The sequence below is a fragment of the Cetorhinus maximus genome, chromosome 2, assembly GCF_964194155.1.
Source record: "Cetorhinus maximus chromosome 2, sCetMax3.hap1.1, whole genome shotgun sequence".
In the NCBI taxonomy this organism is placed as follows: Eukaryota; Metazoa; Chordata; class Chondrichthyes; order Lamniformes; family Cetorhinidae; genus Cetorhinus; species Cetorhinus maximus.
In genome coordinates, this window is record NC_135880.1 from 216,309,931 (window position 1) to 216,330,960 (window position 21,030).

The 21,030-nt window shown below is 43.4% G+C and overlaps 1 protein-coding gene across 6 annotated transcripts in view; it reads left to right on the forward strand.

Annotated features, from left to right (window-relative positions):
- alg9 (ALG9 alpha-1,2-mannosyltransferase) overlaps positions 1–21,030 on the forward strand; it is a 242,515-nt gene that overhangs the window by 105,647 nt on the left and 115,838 nt on the right. For 5 of the 6 annotated variants that reach the window (XM_078532449.1, XM_078532440.1, XM_078532483.1 and 2 more), the window contains one exon: positions 20,147–20,277. In XM_078532449.1, the coding sequence (XP_078388575.1) occupies positions 20,147–20,277 (131 nt within the window). Of the gene's footprint in view, positions 1–13,991; positions 14,078–20,146; positions 20,278–21,030 lie in introns of all 6 variants that reach the window. The other variant, XM_078532466.1, reaches the window with a different exon arrangement.

Genomic DNA, 21,030 nt, shown 5'->3' on the forward strand with positions numbered 1-21,030 from the left:
AGCAATTCCGTATGGTAATCTATTAAAGCAATCATGACTGAATGGCGTTACAAAATGGTCAGCAGTCTGGACTCTTTGCCCAAAGGCAAATGCCAAAAGCTGCTGTTTGCATCTAATTTGGTGAATAGGCTACGTTTTGCTAATTTGGCAAGATTTTCATCCAGTAATGCCAACGAGTGGATGTGATTTGTTTAGTTGAGTCAAGGCCATGCCAGTTTTAATTGAGCCGTTAGGCTTTGAGCCTGTGACCATTCCAGAACACCGCTTTGTCAGTATGGTTACTGGAGAGAGAACCTCCGCTGTATGTAACATGTGCTCAGTTTCACTCTTAACTTTGTCCAGGTGTGGATGAGGGACTTTCCTTGGTGTGAAGGGGCAAATTGCTTTAGCATCAGCTGTTAGATTTACATGATATTTGGTCTTCGGCTTTCCTAAGCCTATAAATAATATTGGAAATTCATTCTTGAATGTGTTACTGTACTACTCGTCAACAGCTTCATCAACTTTGTAAATCAGCCTCAATGGTAAGCATGCCTTCCTACTTAACAACGATGATTCTTGGTTCTGTATGACATACTGAGGTTCAGTGATTTCACTGTCCTTATATTTTAATCTTGCCAGGTGTTATCCTATGACTTTCACTGTATTCCCACCTGGACCTTGTAACTGGATGGATGATGTCTGCAGTGAGATGTGCTTAAGCGATTTTACTGTATCACATAAGACTGAAACACCTGCCCCTGGGTCTAATTTAAACTCTGTGGGGCGTCTGACCACTGCTAGTTTAATGCTCCAGTAATTATTTTCTGTTTCATTCACTTCTCCGAGGGAAGTTATTGGCTTTTTCTGTGGTTCTTCCACTTGTATCTGGTTTTCCCTTGTTATTTTTTTCCTTTATTTTTGTGGGTTTTCTGTGTTTTAGATTGGCAAACAATTTTAAGATCTCCGCACTTCCTACAGCTGTGACACTCTGCACCCCTTGCTGGGCATTCTTCCCATTGGTGCAAGTTTCCCCCCCCCCCACACCAAGTGCATTTCAAGACGGCGATTGGCGAACTTTTCCCCGATTTCGCGGCTTCTATTTCAGTGTGCATTCTCTTTTCTGTCTGACATGTTGAATGGTCTCAGTCAATTATTTCCAAGGGACATCACTTCCGCCACGAACAACTGCCCTATGTTGCTTTCTGAGCTCGGTCTGTCACGCAATTTGTGCTGCCTCATTTAAAATTAGATCTTCCCTCGTTTGCAAGATTCTGATAGATCTTCATCTAGGACCCCAACTACTATCATGAATCAATTCATCCCTCAATATTCCATCGTTGCAATTATCTGCCAGTCTGTATAGGTCATTGATGAATGAAACCATGCATTCACCAGGATTTTGTTTTCTCTTATCAAATTTTGCCCGTTCAATTATCAAATTTTTTTCAAATGCTGAAGTACGACTTGAATGTCTAGAGGGCTTCATTGGAAGAGATTGAAGCCTCATCAGTCCCTGTCTCGCTATTATGTCATCGGCAATAGCTCCAACTACATGGAGTAAAGTGCTGATCTGATCCTTTTTCTTTTGTGAAAACCTGAAGCTGTTCTGTATCTGGAAAACCTATTTCTCCAGTTGCCCCACTGCTGAGCTTCAGAAAGGTTCTGGGAGTGGCAGTGTAGAATCCATGCTTGTCCCAAGCTCTGGACTTGTTGCTGCTTCACTGGCCTGACTTGTAGATTCCGGTCTGTGCTCACTGCTGTCTGGACTCCAGGTCTGTGTCTCAATTTGCATCAGCTGCACCTGCAATACTCCCAAGTTTTTCAGGTGAGTCTTCGATCAATTTTCTTTTTTTATCCTTCTTCCAAGGACCTGTCAGTCTGTCAAGTCTGTAGCCTTTTCTTGGAATTTTTCTGGGTATTTTACTCGCTGTTTGTTGCAACCATGTTTCATCTCGTGCTCGGGGTCTAGATGGGGTTCTTTAGGATTTGACTGCTTCTCTAAGAAAGCTACTTAAGACTGTAGTCCGTAAAAACCATTATTATTTACTTACAGCTCTATGTACATTGTGGTAACTCTACACAAGGTCGAACTTCTCCTTCCCTCCAGATCACTGTTACTTGGTCATGTGACATTGCACCATAGTTACATCAGCATCATGTACTTCTGATGTTAACCCTTCACTCTACAGTCGACATCTCTGAATTTAGATGATGTTGACTACTCTCATTTTCAGTGTGGTATTTAACAACTTGAGTATTGCTGAAAAAAGACATTTTGTCGAACCTTTTCATCATGCACTCATCAGGACAATCGCAAGAATACCAATGCCAGGGCAAACGAGAAATTTAACACACTGAGGATTATTTAGCAAATGTCCAATCGTGGAATCACGTCTAATGTTGGACACTGTTTTCAGTTTTTGCAAGCGTGGGCTGGTTGGGTATGGTCCGTACCTTGTCCATTGTGAACAGCAGCTGGGACATGCTGTTGGGTACGATCAGCCAGTCTTTGGGATGTATGGCCTACATACCTAGCATCACACTGGCATTGAAATTCATAAACCATGTTACTCATCAGGAGTATGCAGTATAATGTGGATAAGTGTGAAGTTATCAACTCCGTTAGGAAAAACAGAGTATTATTTAAGTGGTGATAGATTGGGAAATTTTGATGTAAGCAAAGCATGCAGGTGCAGCAAGCAGTTTAGAAGGCAAATGGTATATCGGCCTTCATTGCGAGAGGATTTGAGTACAGGACCAAGGATGTCTTACTGCAGCTTTTCAGGGCCTTGGTGAGACCACACCTGGCATTGAGAATCAAGTGCAGTTTTGGTCTCTTTACCTAAGAAAGGATATACCTGCCATGGAGGGAGTGCAGCAAAGATTCACCAGGCTGATTCCTGGGATGGCAGGATTGTCGCATGAGGAGAGATTGGGTCAACTAGGCCTGTATTCACTGGAGCTTGGAAGATTGAGAGGGGATCTCATTGAAACATACAAAATTCTGATAGGGGTGGAAAGACTGGATGCAGGAATGCTGTTTCTTATCGCTGGGGGATCTAGAACAAGGGGTCACAGTCTCAGGATACTGGTTAGACCATTTAGATGAGGAGAAACCTCTTCACTCAGAGGGTGGTGAACCTATGGAATTCTCTACCACAGAAGACTCTGGAGGCCAAGTCACTGAATATATTTAAGAAGGAAATAGATTTCTAGACTCTAAAAGTGTTAAGGGGTATGGGGAGAGCGCATGAGTATGACATTGAGATAGAGGATTGAATGGCAGAGCAGGCTCAAAGGGCTGAATGACCTACTCCTATTTTCTATGTTTACTCATTTGTGTGATAGGCAGAACATCTTTTTTGGCTTGACGGCAGCATACCGTTAGTGGTGAATATCACTTGTGTTGCTACTGCATAGTAGCAGCGTGAAACAGCTAACTTCACCTGTTGCTCAAATTTTTAAGATTGTCAGTTCAGCTTACAGTGTGACACATTTGCATGTACTATATACTACATATAATAATACACAGGGCCCTGTTCTTTGCAGACAGAAAGTAAATATACACACATTGCGCCTGTTTCAGCTAAACAAAATAAGTGATAGCCATTTGCTGGTTCATTCCACAGGGCAATGCCTTGACCAATCAGAGTCAACCTGCCTGGTTTAAAATTTGAAACAATGCTTGGCAGTTAACTGTCAGTCACCATTAACCTTTGCATTCTCCATGGCAATGCCTCTACCAATCAGAGTCCACTTGCCAACCAATCAGCACTCTCCTCTCATACAGTATAAAGTTGTTGCTTCCTCTGACATTGGTATTCTTGCGATTGTCCTGCTGAGTGCAAGATGAAAAGCTTCGACAAAATGTCTTTCTTCAGCAATACTCAAGTTCTGTACTACCAGACGACTATTTAGCAACTTCATTTTTTTTTAATAAACTTTATTTCGAGATCATCTATTACAAATAAATGACATATTGAAACAATAAAACAGTGAATGTTTGATAGTCAGGGTAGAACCATTTCTTTGAAATTAATTCCAATTGTATTAGTGTTGTAAATCATGCAAGACCATCTATTTGTGGGAGAAGAAAATTGGTTTTAGTTTTTTAAATTTTTCCTGTTTTTTAAAAATTTGTTCATGAGATGTGGGCATCACTTGCAAGGGCAGTATTTATTGCCCATCCTGTTCTTGCAGTATACAGAATACGGATTTTAATAATCGCACAAGCTATTTCAACTTCTTCGCCCGCTTTCTCTCCTCTTCTGAAGTGGGTGTGGCTCTGCGATCACTGACAACTCTGGTAATTTGTCTAACTGGCCAGCCAAATTGGGTGAGCCTGAACGGTAAATTTCAGCAGGCCATCAGATTGTGCAGGATGTCACAGCAGACTTTGACTCCACCTCCACATGTAAATGCTTTCGAGTAGATAGTGCTGACGGGGAGTGTGTACAGTGTTTCTAACCCCCTGTAACCCATAGGTGCTGAGGCCAGGTGTAGTATTTGACTGTGGCTATGTCTGAGATCAGCTAACAGCACAGATTGAGAATCATGCATGGCCCTTTGGCCCGGCGGTCTGGTGACCATGGCAACCTTGATTGCAGGTAGTGAACTGTTGTTATTCTGGAAAGGTGATTCTGGTGGAAAGAATTTTACATTGTGTGAACCTCCTACTCCCTCCAGTTCCACTTTATGATTGGAATATGTTCCATATGTGATTCACCTGCATCTTCAGAAAGGCATATAATATGGAGAACTATAACATATGTATGTGTGATTCTTTAACTCTTCATTGCACGTTGTAAGTTAGTCCATGAGATCCCGGTTGTATTTTATTGGTTGGATTGAGAGACTAATTGACTCATGCTGCTTTGACGAGATGGTCTCATGACTTTGTAACTTATGTACAGAAAAAGGAAATTCAAAAAAAGAGGGATAGTGCCTCAAAACTGGCAACCTCCAGACCGAGTCCATGCCGGATTTCAGATCTCGCTGGTTGGGTGGTTCAGGCTGGGCCAGCTCTAAGGTCACTCAGAGCATGGGAAAAGACAGGCCCTTGAAGCTGATGACTAGTCGGTGTGCCGCTGTGCCGGTGCAGCACCTGGCCCAACAAGTCAGTGAGTTATTTTACCCATTTAATAATAATAAAAAATCATGCATGGCATTTGAAAAAAATGGCTGGTTTTTGGACATCGTCGGGTTTCGGATAGCTGGATTTGAGACGCTATACCTGCAGTGGTATTCCATATCACACTGAATTGGAGCTTTTTAATGAAAATGAATCTTAGACTGAAGATCAAGCTTTGAAATGGACTGGAAACACAGAATCATTGAGAACGCTAACAATCCTTTATGAACAGGAGGAGGTGACTGTTCCTGCTGACTGGGCAAGTCGGAATGATGTAATCAATTATAATACAACCAAGGAGCTGGTGATTTATCTCAGAAGAACGTCCTTGTCACTCCCTCTTTTCTAACAGCACAACTCCGTTTGGAAAGTCTGCGACACACAGCTTGATTTGATTGACCGCGTTGTATAGGATGGGCATTGTGCATCGATTTAATCAATACTCTCTTTAACAAATAGGACTTGATGCTGATGAGTGTTTAATTTCAATATTGTGGGTCAGTGGCATTCTGCTCTTATTTGGGAAGACACTCGATCATTTCAAAAATGTAGCAGTGGGCATCATAAAGCAACTGAAATAGATAGTTGCAAAGATAAAAGCAAAATACTGCGGATGCTGGAAATCTGAAACAAAAATAGAAAATGCTGGAAAAACGTAGCAGGTCTAGCAGCATCTGTGGAGGGAGAAATAGCGTTAACGTTTCGAGTTCGTATGACCCTTCAGACTCAAAACATTAACTCTTGTTTTTCTCTCTCCACAGACGCTGGTATGTTTGAAATAGATGGTTGTCCCATTTGGTCCTCATGTTACTTGTCATTCCCTGCCCAACAACACAAAGGAGCAATGAGCTTTCAGGCCTCTGCCATTGCTACAATTCTTACTCGTTCCTATTATTTTCATTTTTTTCACCATTTTCCTATAAAAGCGTTGACATTTGCTGGAACGTAACACCAGAGATGCCAGCATTCAGTGGTCCAGTGTCTATTCCAGATGTGCAAGCCTGTTGTTAAATGTTTGTAAACTTCTTTACCAAGGAGGGTTTCGGAGCCAAGCCAAATCCTTCCCTCATGTGGGTACTGGCTCGGACAAGTCACTGGAGCATGAAGCCTGGCTGAATCTTCCATCATCAGCCCCACCTTCAGAGCTTTGGGGGTGGCTTCAAGGCTAATTATAGTCCCCTGGTGCCAGACCAGCCGAGGTCAGTTAATGTAACGGCAACTTGTACCCATAAAGCACCATGAATGTAGAAAAATATTCCAAGGTGCTTTGCAGAGGTGTAATCCGTAAAAAACGTTGCCGAGCCAAAGAAGGGGATATTGGGAGGGTGAGCAAGAGTTTGATAAAAAGCAGTGAGCTTAAGGATGGTCTTAAATATGGAGGGGTTGAGGGAGGGAATTCTGAAACATGGAACCTGGGCAGCTGCCCGTGGTGGGAGGCAGGAAGGGGGCAGAGATCCACAAGAAGCCAGAGTTGAAAGGAAATAAGTTGCTGGCTATTATGGGGCTGAGGGAAATTAGGGTGGGGCGGGGTGGGCTGGGCTGGGGTGAGGAGGAGGGTTGAAGCCATGGGAAGGGATTTAAGCAATTGGTTATAAATTTTAAATTTGAATCATGGGGCAGTGGGAGCAAGCCTAGGCTAGTGAGGGCAGATGAGCGTGTAGAATACAGCCAACAGTGTATTGGATGAGTTGGAGTTGACGGAGTTGGGAGGCCGGCCAGGAGAGTACTTGAATCGTGTCATTGGAGATGACAAAGTCAAGGATGAGGTTTTCAGTGGCGGATGGGTTGAAGTTAGGGAGAAAGCAGGTGATGTTATGTAAGGTGGCCTTTGTGAGGGAGAATACATGTGATCGGAAGCTCAGCTTGACGAGGATGTGTGCAACCTAGTCCGCCTGAGGGGATGGGGCAGTATGTAGAATGGGCTGCAAGAGTAAAGAGCACGGAAGAAGGCAATGACATTTTAGTGCGAGGAAATTGTGGCTAAACCAGGACTGGATGTGGTACAAGCAGCTTGACAATATGGAGGTAGCGGACAGGACAAGGAAGTTGGTAGAGCAGTAGTGGTGAGTGTCGTCAGTAGATGTATGGGCCGAAATTTTACCCCACCCCCCCCAACCATGGGAGCGGGCTGGGAAGCGGGTGGGAGAGTAATATCGGGTGGGATGGCAGGGTTGCCATGCCCATCGCCTTCCCATCACTGCTGACATTTTATCAATAGTGGGGAAGCTGGCAGGAAGTTTGCCTGCCCTTGGGTCAGTTGAGGTCCTTGGGCCTCCCTGCTACCACTGGCATTTTAGCAGTGGCGGCTGGACACCTTACCACCTAAAGAGGCCCTAGTAAAACCTGGCAGCCTCCCCATGGGCTTGTGGGGAGTCCCTCCAGATCGGGCACCTTGTGGCCCATGGAGGGCCCTCCAGTGGCAACGGCCACCCCTACTGGAAGACCTGTCCCCTGTCCTCGCTACTGACTTCGCACCTCACCAGGGCCTGGCTGATTACCCCCAGCCATCCCCGATCACACTTATCTGAGCTCTGGGGCCTGCTGCATTCTCTCCCCGCCACCCCCACTGACTTTCTGGTCGGTGGGCCGGGCCACCGCTACCCCGTAAAATCCCGACCATGGACGCTATTCCCAAGTCAGTGCTTAGTATTGTTGAGGAGCAGCGTGTATATGAAGAAGTTGAAGGATCATGGAGAGATCCTTGAGGGGCTTTGGAGGTAAGGGTACGGGAACGCAAAGATAGATCGTTCCTAGAGGTGTGTCTGCAATTGTATAAGTAAGAGTAGAACCATTTGAGCACAGGTCCATTGTGCTGGGCAACAGAGGAGATGTTGGAGGAGGATGGTGTGGTCATTGATGTTGGAGGCTGCAGAGAAGATGAAGATGGCTAATGCACCAGTGGTTACAGTCGCCAGAGGTTGTTGATTGTGACTTTGGTGAGGGCTTTTTTAGTACTACAGTAGGGGTGTAAATCCGATTGTAGAGATTGAAACAGAGCTGTTGGACTCCAGCCTTGGATCTTCTATTCTGTACGGCTGAACAGTGCAGGCAGTCCACTTATCCACTCATCATTGGGGATATCAGTGTCAAACCTGAACTCACCAGTAGAAGGCGTAAGGAAGCAGCCGAGAGTAAGTCATTCTTCAAACCATTTCCCTGTTCCTTTTGTTGAAGATAATCTGAAGTTGGGCTGTGAGATATTTGTACCCACACTTTGCTGGTCATCCCACATCAACATCACAGTGCAAATACGCTGCAAAGAAGGTTTTAGATACCATGGAAAACATAAATCATAAAAGGCATTATCCATTTGAAGTGAACATTAATCTATTTGCAATAAGTGTAAAGAATTGTGTAAAGGGGCAACTAAACATTTCTATTGAAGCTTGGTTTGATACTTATGAATAATCTTCAGTAACACAATTGTTCCAATACTTCCATCAAGCACATGGCTTTGTTGGTATATTTTCAGTTTAATGAACGCAACCTTCAAACTGAAGCCTTGGAAGAAGTTAAACACTTTCCATGCGTCAATGAAGTTTGGCTTGGGCTTGATTTTTGGGCCCAGCGAAGCATGGAAACGTGTGGGCACTAAAAGTGGCGCTGCCAACCTGAGTTGGGCTCCATCCATCTCCGAGCCGTTTTAGTGGAGGGGATGGATGGAGTTGCAGGTCTACCTGCCTGTTTATTGGCTGGAAGCTGATCTAAGTAATGAAGGGCCCCTAAAGGCCCTCGTATTTTCCATTCGGCCTCCAGGTTCACACAGGTGTTGGGGGCCAGTTTGGAGGCAGCCTCCTGGCGGTAGGCCGGTCAGCCTAGCGCTCCAGGCAGGCCTAGAGGCACTCCCTGACTACCGGGATGCAGTAGCAGCTGCTGGCCGGCCTGTAGAGTGCCTGCCCCTCTGTAACCCCACAGTGGCCTGGCTGCAAAAGCTATTTTTATGGTTTGTGTTTAAGGTTGGGGGAGAAGGCACCTGCATTAGCGCCTTCTCCCTCACTTGCCTTCCATTGCAGTCTGCTGCTGCTTTGAAACTGGAAGGCATCGTGCCCCCTACCCAAGTTTTCAAGAGCCCACCCACGGCCCTGAACAGTGAGCCCATCCTCTGGCCATTAATTAGCCGCTCTGGTGAAAAGCACAGTGGGTGACTTCCCCACACGGTGCAGGCTTCTGACAGGCATTTTGAGCTGACGGAGGGGGGTCAGAAACCTGCGGCGAAAATCTAGCCCAATGCCTGTGACCGCTTCACAGCACAAAGCAAACCAGGACATAATACCTAATATACAAAGGGAAGAAAAGGTTTTTAAGCGTTTCAGTGAAATGGCCTTTTGCAGCAATGATTTTATTTCCTTTAGCGATGTCTTTCCATTCACTTTGACGTTGATACTGACAGCTCATCAACTCCATCTGCATCAAACACCAATAATGACCTTCGGGTAATGAGAACTATTTTGTACCGTTTGCCCTCTTACTGTAAGGATGTGATGGAATATTTTTGTTTGTGTTCTATTCTAGTTTCCAGGGCTCTTCACCTTTCTTGTGGAGCTTGGCTAGCTTCAGCTATGGCCATTGTTTATCTTGTTCCAAATGTCAGCAAATGAACATAAAAGAGAAACAGTCAGAGCTCCAATACTTGTAAGATAAGAGATCAGTTGGCAGTGAGGTATGTGGAAGTAATTCAATCGGATACTTCTGGTGACGTCCTTCTTTGTAACTCAATAAGTTTAGAAAAATTAATACTCTGATTGAATTACCCACTTAAACTTGGTTTCACCTACTTGTTAATCTCCATGGGACTTAGGTGAATTGTTAAGTTATTCACTATGTGTGAAAGTTTTGAGCCCATTGTATCTTTCCAACATTGAATATTGTTATAGATGCAAAACATTATCTTAAAAAAAAAAGAGAAAGCAAGGAAATGAGTTCATGTTATTTTTCCTGACATTGGGGAACTTGGGAATTACAAGCATCTATCAGCCTACATGGAAACATCGTCAGCAACGGAATGTTTCCCTTAGTCGATCTCAGGATCTGGCTAAGAACCAATTGAGTTTGTCATGTCCTTATTTACTAGTGTGCCCTTACTGTTTGTTGCACTTTTTCTTCCCTCGCGCCTATTTTTCATTTTGCTGGGTCAAATGATACTGGAGATTAAGTCACTTTTCTTTTGCTTTTTCTATGCCAGTGACTGCTCCATGCCATTGTTAGTTTGTGCCAATGTTATGCTTTGGCTGAAGTCACCCTACGTGTCCTCGTAGCGGAGATCTTGACCCCAGATACCAAGTGTTCTCTGTTCCCTGTACCAGCTAATCCCTCATCCATAACCTTGTTATAATTAGCTTAGTTTACTTCTGCAAGTCTTTGTTTTTTTTCAACTCTTAATATATTTACAATACGACAGCCTTGAGTTTTACTTGTTCACAGAATCTCAGTGCAGAAGAGGCCCTTCGGCCCATCAAGTCTGCACCGACACGTGAAAAACACCTGACCTACCTACCTAATCCCATTTACCAGCACTTGGCCCATAGCCTTGAATCTTATGACGTGCCAAGTGTTCATCCAGGTACTTTTTAAAGGATGTGAGGCAACCCGCCTCCACCACCCTCCCAGGCAGCGCATTCCAGACCGTCACCACCCTCTGGGTAAAAAAGTTTTTCCTCACATCCCCCCTAAACCTCCTGCCCCTCACCTTGAACTTATGTCCCCTTGTGACTGACCCTTCAACTAAGGGGAACAGCTGCTCCCTATCCACCCTGTCCATGCCCTTCATAATCTTGTACACCTCGATCAGGTCTCTCCTCAGTCTTCTCTGCTCCAACAAAAACAACCCAAGTCTATCCAACCTCTCTTCATAACTTAAATGTTTCATCCCAGGCAACATCCTGGTGAATCTCCTCTGCACCCCCTCCAGTGCAATCACATCCTTCCTATCATGTGGCGACCAGAATTGCACACAGTACTCCAGCTGTGGCCTCACCAAGATTCTATACAACTCCAACATGACCTCCCTACTTTTGTAATCTATGCCTCGATTGATAAAGGCAAGTGTCCCATGTGCCTTTTTCACCACCCCACTAACATGCCCCTCTGCCTTCAGAGATCTATGGACACACACGCCAAGGTCCCTTTGTTCCTCAGAACTTCTTAGTGTCATGCCATTCATTGAATACTTTCTTGTCAAATTACTCCTTCCAAAGTGTATCACCTCATACTTTTCAGGTTTAAATTCCATCTGCCACTTATCTGCCCATTTGACCATCCCGTCTATATCTTCCTGTAGTCCAAGACACTCAACCTCACTGTTAACCACCCAGCTAATCTTTGTGTCATCCGCACAAACTTACTAATCCTACCCCCCACATAGTCATCTATGTCATTTATATAAATGGCGAATAATAGGGGACCGAGCACAGATCCCTGTGGTACGCCACTGGACACTGGCTTCCAGTCACTAAAGCATCCTTCTGTTATCACCCTATGTCTCCTACAACTAAGCCAATTTTGAATCCATCTTATCAAATTACCCTGTATCCCATGTGCATTTGCCTTCTTTATAAGTCTCCCATGTGGGACCTTGTCAAAGGCTTTGCTGAAATCCATATAAACTACATCAACTGCACTACCCTCATCTACACACCTGGTCACCTCCTCAAAAAATTCAATCAAATTTGTTAGGCATGACCTCCCTCTGACAAAGCCATGCTGACTATCCTTGATCAAACCTTGCCTCTCCAAGTGGAGATAGATACTCTCTTTCAGAACTTTCTCCAACAGTTTCCCTACCACTGACATGAGACTCACTGGTCTGTAGTTCCCTGGCTTATCTTTACAACCCTTCTTAAATAGCGGAACCACATTAGCTGTTCTCCGGTCCTCTGGCACCTCCCTGTGGCAAGAGAGGAATTAAAAATTTGGTTCAGAGCCCCTGTGATCTCCTCCCTTGCCTCCCTCAGCAGTCTGGGACGCAAATCATCCGGACCTGGAGATTTGTCCACTTTTAAGCCTGCCAACACCTCCAATACCTTATCACTCCCTATATCAATTTGCTCAAGAACCTCACAGTCTCTCTCCCCGAGTTTGATACCTTCATCCTCATTCTCTTGGGTGAAGACGAATGTGAAGTATTCATTCAACACTCTAGCGATGTCCTCTGGCTCCACCCATAGATTGCCCCCTTGGTCCCTTATGGGCCCTACTCTTTCCCTGGTTATCCTCTTCCCATTGATATACTTTAGAATATCTTGGGATTTTCCCTACTTTTCCCAGCCAGAGCTTTCTCATATCCCCTCTTTGCTCTACTAATTGCTTTCTTAAGCTCCACCCTGCACTTTCTGTACTCCACTAATGCCTCTGCTGATTTGCTTCCCTTGTACCTGCTAAAAGCCTCTCTTTTCCTTCTCATCGTAACCTGAATATCTCTGGTCATCCATGGTTCTCTGGGCTTGTTACTCCTTCCTATCACCCTAGAGGGAACATGTTGAGCCTGTACCCTCCCCATTTCCTTTTTGAACACCCTCCACTGCTCCTCTGTAGATTTCCCCACAAGTAGCTGTTCCCAGTTTACCTTGACCAGATCCTGCCGTATTTTACTAAAATTCACTCTTCCCCCAATCCAAAACATTTTTTTGCAACTTGTCGATTTCTTTGTCCATAACAAACTTAAACTGTAGCATGTTGTGGTCGCTATCACTAAAGTGCTCGCCCACCACCACCTCTTCCGGCTTCATTCCCCAGAATTAGGTCCAGCACTGCACCGTCCCTTGTTGGACCCTCTACATGTTGACCTAAAAAGTACTCCTGTACACATTTCAAGAAATCCACTCTATCCAAGCCCTTAACACTATGTCTATCCCAATTAATGTTGGGAAAGTTGAAATCACCTAATATAATTGCCCTTTTGTTATTGTTTTTACACACCTCCACAAATTGTGCACATATTTGCTCCTCAATTTCCCGCTGACTGTCTGGAGGGTCTATAATAAACACCTAACAATGTGGCTGTCCCTTTTTTATTCCTAAGCTCTACCCACAAAGCTTCATTCGATGCCCCCTCCAAGATATCAACTCTCCTTACTGCAGTAACTGACTCCTTAACTAATAATGCAACACCTCCTTCTCTTTTACCCCCTCCCCTGTCTCGCCTATGTCTATATGTATTCTATATCCCGGAATGTTGAGCTGCCAATCCTGCCCCTCCCTCAACCATGTCTCAGTGGTTGGTATATTTGGTGCCTTGTTAGTTTGAGTTGTGTGTTTTTCTTGTGTACCACCAGCTTCTTTGTATTTTAAACTAATGTTAGTATCAGTGGACCAATTCCTGTAATCCTCGTTGGAATGCTGTTGCTTGCATGAGTTCTTCCACAATCACAAATGTGCCTAACAACAGACCAGGAAGCAGTGACTAGGTTTCTCAAGTTGCTCCTAGACCTTTATACTCACAAATGCAGCAAGAATGTACATGGTAATTAAAGTTTTAAATTGCCACATACATAAAAACAGTGTTGCAGTTTTTTTTTTCTCTTACCCCTGCTTGGAGTATCCGCACTTCTCTCCATGGAATGCTGCCCATGATGTTCTGGGAGTAGGCTACCAGGAGGCATATAGTTTTTCTTCATTATGGCACTTGCAATATAAAAAATAAGAAGGTTAAAATCCCCTTGGTACAGCATTATAAGTGTTATTTGAAATGGTGTAAATCCCAAAAAAGCACTACATCTGCCAGAACTCCCATCCCCACCAAACATAAACACACACTTTTAATTGCAGCACAATGAAGATAGTGCCAGAATCCCATGCTGCCTGTCTACATTTCAATATTGACAAGCAGAATGTGCGCTTCACTAAAGCACTTTCAAATTCAACCTCCAATTTCACCCTCTAGTGGAAGTCCAAATTTGAATGTGGATCAGGATTACTATTTGGAATCGAAGTCGAATTCCTGATACACTTAAGGATTGCAGTTTCCAGGTCAGTTTAACAATGCACAGTTTCAACTTGTTGCTGTAAACTTACTCCGATTACTAGAAGTATATAATTAGAATTTTACTTTAAGGCTTTTCTCTCCTCACTGAACTTTGTAATACTTTTGTTGCAGGTGTGTGGATTACTCATTGAATCAAGCTTGGTGTCTATGTTCTGACTGGAAAATTATCCTTACCATGAAATTTCTTCCACAGAGTAGATCACCAGATTGGGAGCCATTTGCTAGTTATTTCATTGCAGCAAATGATGTGGTTGCAATTTAGACAATGATTGTCTCAATAAAAACTTACAGTAACTGCAATGCCCATTGTACCTTGTCAAAATACAACATCAGTATGAAAGTTTGACAATGCTGCATTATATTTTGCTAAAGAATACTCCAGGGAAGGATTACTTCTGTTTTTGAATCTGTGCCTATTAAGTGGTTGTTGATTATAAACGGTTGTGGAAATATTGGATTAAGGACAGAAAAAGGAATCTGGGAAGTGCCTTGCTTGCATCTGTGGCTCAAATTATTCATAAAGCAGTAACAACTTTGTGGCCTAAAGATGTAGACAAGATTAAATACAGCTCCATCATTGCAATAGATAACTTCCCCTCAAGGCAGCTTCTTTATGGACATTTGGAAAGGATGATAAATATAAACACTTCCTTATTGTGTTGTGTGTTCCATGGCCTAACACCAATGTTGTGTCTTGCACGTTCTCCAAATGATCCACCATTAGCTGCCTAAGCTCTAAGCTCTGGATTTCCTTGTATTAAACTTTCTGCTCTCTTCCTTCTTCTGCTCCTTTACAACACTCCTTACAACCTACATATTTGACCAAGCTTGAGGCACCTGTCCTATTATAAGAACTTAAGGAATAGGAGCAGGAGTAGGCCATTCAGCCCTTTGAGCCCACTCCACCATTCAATGAGATCATGGCTGATCATCTACTTCAACACCATTTTTCTGCACTATCGATCTCGGTCTTGAACATAATGGCTGAGCCCCCGCAGCCCTCTGGGGCAGAGAATTCCAAAGATTCACCTTCCTCTGAATGAAGAAATTCCTCTTCAACTCAGTCCTAAATGGCCTGCCCCTTATTCTGAGATTGTGTCCCCTGGTTCTAGACACCCCCAAACAGGGGAAGCATTCTTGTTAAATCTACCCTGTCAAGTCCTGTAAGAATTTTGTATGCTTGAATGAGATCACCTCTCATTCTTCTAAACTCCAGAGAATAAAGGCCCAGCCTATTTAATCTTCCCTCACAGGACAATCCCTCCATCCCAGAAATTAGTTTGGGGAAGCTTCGTCGCACTCCCTCCATGGCAAGCATATCTTTCCTTAGGTAAGGAGACCAAAACTGTACACAACACAGCAGGTGTGGCCTCACCAAGGCTCTACATAATTGCAGTAAGACATCTTTCCTCCTATACTCAAAACGCTGTTGTAATGAAGGCCAACATACCATCTGCCTTCTTAATTGCTTGCTCTCTTTATGGGTCACTGTTAAATTTTGTTTGATGATACTTCTGTGACGCGTCTTGAGATGTTTTACTATGATGGAGATATGGTATAAAGACAGATCATTTGTTGTTCTAGAACACTAGCTTAATATTAGAAAGAAAATATTCTGTTTAATACATCATCAAACATTGCAAAGAGCTTTGTATAGTTAAAAACCTTTTGGGAACACAATGACTGTTGTCTGTGCCATTCAGGAGCCACTTAAATTTGAATATGAATATTTCTAAAAAGAAATGGGTCCCTTTCTGGAACATAAATAGGAGCAGGAGTAGGCTATTTGGTAAACAGGAACAGTTTATTTTAACCACAAGGCAGGCAATTGATAGTGTGGCATTAATCATAAAGCTATTACTTGAAATCTAAAATAGAGCCAGAGATTGCTGGAAATGCGCGACAGGTCAGTTAGCACCTGACAACTAAAAACAGGTTTGGCAGTCTGGTCTGTCTGGCATCTTTCCGTTTGAGCTACCTATGTCTTTCCAGCTATTTCTTCTTTTCTCAGCAGTCCTGTATTATGGGTTGTCAACTCTTTAACAGCCATGTCTACGCAGACAGTCAGCCGGTCTAGTTATAGGGATGCAAAAGCTTTTTGAGTGCCTGCCAAACTTGATCTCTAAATTATTCTGTGGTGGAAAAAACAGAAGTAGGCTGGAACCAAACAGAAATCGGCTTTATGCCCGAATTAAGCAATGCAGCCACTTTGGAGCCAGTTAGTCTGTGGCTCTATGTTTGGCCCACTCCTTCCCTGTGGTGATGGGAGCTGTGCCGATTATCGGTCACCTCCCCGTTCAATGTGAGACTGGTTATTTGCACAGTTAATCATCGGGCTGCTTTCACAGATTGCTTGACCAGCAAAGAAAGGAGAAGGTGTCAAAAAGATCAGCGCAAGCATGATGAACGATACTGACTGAAGTAAAGACAAGGCTGGCTCCAAAGATTGTGCCGGGGCCAATTCATTTGTTGAACTTTGCAGCTTTTTTTGGAGACTTGCCAGTGGAATTGTAACCACGTGGAAATAATGCAAAGGATTTGTGGTTTCTAGAACCATTTAAGATAATCCTAAGAGAACATAGCTTCAGGGAAACCTTCTCTTTGTCTAACCTTTTTTGAAACATCTTGAGCTGGTGCTTCCAGGATATTCTAATTCAATAAAACGCACAATAAAAGCGATGCCACGTCAGGAGTTTTCTGGCTGACGCTATCTTGTCAATAGGCAAAGGTTTTAAACAGGTTTATTTAGAAGTAAGACCTTTTGCATTTTATTTGCTTCCGCAACAACGATGTCCCTCTCCGAGCTTTGTTTGCATGCACGTTCCAATATTAATCACCTGCAAGAAAAGAAATCTCGCCGAGATCGAACGTATTTGGTGCCTTTCACAACCACAGAGTGTCCCAAAGCACTTTGCAACCAACAAAGTGCTTTTGAAGTGTAGTCACTGTTGTCATGTAGGGAACTCGGCAGCCAATTAGCGCACAGCAAGCTCTCGGAGCGACTTGGCTGTAGTGTTGGGCGAGTTGACACTGAATTGTCTGGCTGCAGGCTGGGTGCTGTGTGGGTGCGGGAGATTCACCAATTATGGCAGCTGTGGGGGATACCTTGGATACTGGCAAGACAATTGGCATGGAGAGACATATGTGATATTATCCTGACTGTGAACCATCTGCATATTAATAGTCTGCAAGCTCTTCCTGTTACAGTAGACACGTGCTTTCAGTTTTTTTTCATTTTTCATGGGATGTAAGCATCATTGGCAAGACTGGCATTTACTGCCCATCCCTAATTGCCCTTGAGAAGGTGATGTTGAGCCACCCTCTCAAACCGCTGCAGTCCAGATGGTGTAGATGCACCTACGGTGCTGTTAGGAAGGGGGTTCAAGGGTTTTGTCCACTGGGCATATGGATATCATCCCTTGAATCCATTGTCGGGAAACCAACTGTATTAAGAAAATAACTCTGGTTCCCTTCATGCTGAGGGTATGTAGGGAAAATGATACATAGATATGTCCTGTGCAAATATGACCTGAAAAATGACTTCGTCGTTCACTTAACTGAAGCCTACAATTGTTAGAAGTACAGACACTGAGGATCAGTACTGACGATGCTTAATTGATAAGAATCTGACACTCCGAATCTTCTTAATGCTTTACACATATATTGATCTCTGAAAGTGGAACCTGTCGAACTAACCACTTTGAGTAAGTCTCAGAAAACAATACATGTTCAACTGGTCGATAAATTTAATACAACATCTTGTTAGCGATCAGCGATGCTTTTCTTTCAGAAGTCGAGCGTGCTCCGATATGCTTGCTGTTGATAACACCAACAGTTGCCTGCCATTTTGTGTGCTCTGTGTTGTCATTTACTCTCCTACAAACTGATGTCAAAAATGCACAGACTGAAGATTTTAAGATTGTTTCCATACAGGTTTTCTTTTGTGCTGAAGTATCTAGCTTATGTACAGGCAGAACTGATACACCCCAATTTGAGCCTCAGTCACCCTGTGCAAGTAAGCGTCTTGCCACATAAATGGAGCACGGGAAGAAAATCCAGAATTTTTATCTCTCCCCTTTTCCTCCAATTTCCTCGTTCCCCTTCTACCGCCTTCAATGCTTTATAACTCCTTGCAGCTCAGTGTGTGGTGGACATGCAAGTAAGTGTCCGTTTAAAAGAAAAGCCGATGAAGAAAAGAGGCCATTTGGACGTTCTTTCTGGAGCAGAAATCATAGAAATTTACAACTTGGAAGGAGGCCATTTGGCCCATCGTGTCTGAGTTAGCCTAATCCCACTTTCTAGCTCTTAGTCTGAGCTTTGTAGGTTGCGACACTTCAAATGCATGTCCACGTACTTTATAAATGTTATGAGGGGGTTTCTGGCTCTTTCAGGGGGTGAATTCCAGGTCTCCACCACTCTCCAGGTGAAAATGTTTTGCCTAGAGCAAAATATATCATTTTTTTTTTGGCACTTCAGATATCTTATGCCAGGAATCAGTTATGTTGCTACTTTTTAAATGTAACCTATTCGACGCCAATGTAATTTACCTTGAGGGACTGGTCTATCAGAAACTGGAGTCATGAGTCATCCCACCCGTGGGGGTGGTGGGGGGAGGTAAGTACATAAGGAAAAACCCCGAAGGCGCTGTAAGTAGATAAGGAAACACCCAGAAGGTTCATAGGGAGGGGAAGAGAAAGGGAAGCAGACATTGTTGCAGCTGATGGCTTGTATCATTATCAGTTATTGTTAAATACAATTTTACGTACATAATAATTTTGTAGCTTTGTGCAAAGTTAAAGGTCTTGTTATATCTGGTACTTGATTAGGTCTTTGCACAAGATTTTTTTTTATGCGGCATGGCCAAAATTGAACATCATATTTTTCGGATGACCAACGTATGATGAAAATGTGGCATAAATTCTGGATATATAGAATCACAATGGTTACAGCACAGAAAAAGGCCATTCGGCCTGTCATGTCCATGCTGATTTTCTGCAAGAATAACTCCACTGCCCCACCTTTTCACCATAGCCCTGAAAATATTTTCTCTTCGGGTAATTATCCAATTCTCTTTTGAAAGCCACGATTAAATATGCCCCCGCCACATTCCCAGGTAGTGCATTCCAGATCCTAACCACTCGCTGCATTAAAAAAGTCTTTCCTCCTGTCACTGTTGCTTCTTTTGCCAGTCATCTTCAATCTGTGTCCTCTGTTTCTCAACCCTTCTGCCAACGGGAACGGTTCCTCCTCACCTACTCTGTCCCGACCCCTCATGATTTTGAACAAGTCTTTATCAAGTCTCCTCTTAATCTACTCTTCTCCAAGGAGAACAGTCCCGGCTTCTCCAATTTATCCACGAAATGGGGATAAAACTGTGAAATTTCCTGCTGACCTCTGAGCATAATCAAGTGAAAATTCTCAGTTTTAATCTGGCTTCATGATCTACACTAGTGCATACGTAACAACTATCTGGATAAGACCTCATGAACAACACTTTGCATTTTTATGGCACCTTTAAAGTAGTAAAATGTCCCAAGACGCTTCACAGAAGCATCATCAGACAAAACTTGTCACCTAGCCACAAAACAATCAAACGGACCATTGGTTTATTATCCATTCAAAATGTGGCACGTTGGTCAATGCAGCACTCCATTAGCACTGTCAGAACAGTTGGCCTAGACTACATACTAAAGTCCTGGGGTGGAACTTGGTTCTACAACCTTCTAATTCAGAGTTATATTACTCGCTGAATACAGCTTGTGGTGTAACTAGATATTTGTAATCAATTATATCTTTGAACTGGGTGCATTAAAATGGGCTCAAAGTAACAAATTTATTGTGTCAACATTACAAGCAAGTTCATCTTTTCCACACACTGAGCCTTCATTTGCATTTTAAAGGTCAGAGATGGCTATAAAACACTGTTAGCGCTGATTTTCTAAACTTCCCTTCAAACGTGGCTCAGTGCTGGGATCACGGGAGAATTGAATTCGATCATTAATGTTGCCATATTTTGAGGATTACTACAGCATGTTTTAACTTGATCTTCTCAGGTTGATATCAAACAGTGCCACTTCTTGGTTGACCTCGATAGAGAGACAGAGACTCCGCGTGAGCCAAGATATTCTGCAAACAAAGAAGAATGGATGATCATAGCATACAAGCCATTCTTAGATGTCGCAAGGTGAGCTGATATTCTTTTAAACAACTAAACAGTTATGAAAAGGAGCCTCTTGCCAATGGAACTTTGACACAACAAATAGTGATTTTCCGTTTCGATGCAGTTGTTTTTCATGGCACAGTTGAGAATGCAATAAGTAGGGCAGGCAATTTGATTTAACATCATGTGAGAATTGGCATGGTTTTCTACATTTGTACATGTTGTGCAATCTGTTGTCCAAGTATCACAGATTTTGAACACTAAGCCGCAAAGGCAGTGAAAGTGCAGTTTCTGAGCAATAACAGATCGCTTGTCCTGAAACTAAGCAATGAATGTACATTCTGGTTTCTAAGTCTGGTTTCCAAGTTTTTTGATCTACTGCAAATATGTTGTTTTGTTACCTTTTGTTTATTCATTTATGGGACTTTGGGCATTGCTGGCTAGGCCAGCATTCATTGCCCATCCTTAATTAGCCTTGAGAAGGTGGCGGTGAGCTGCCTTCTTGAACTGTTGCAGTCCATGTGGTGTAGGTACACCCACAGTGCTATTAGGGAGGGAGTTTGACCTAGCAACAGTGGAGGGATGGTGTTATAGTTCCAAGTCAGGATGGTTTGTGGCTTGGAGGGGAACTTGCAGGTGCTGGCGTTCCCATACATCTGCTGCCCTTGTCCTTCTAGGTGGCAGAGATCACAGGTTTGGAAGGTGCTGTTGAAAAACCTGACAGGAGGGGGTTCTGACTGTTGTTGCCACAAACTGTTAACATACTTAGATTCATCT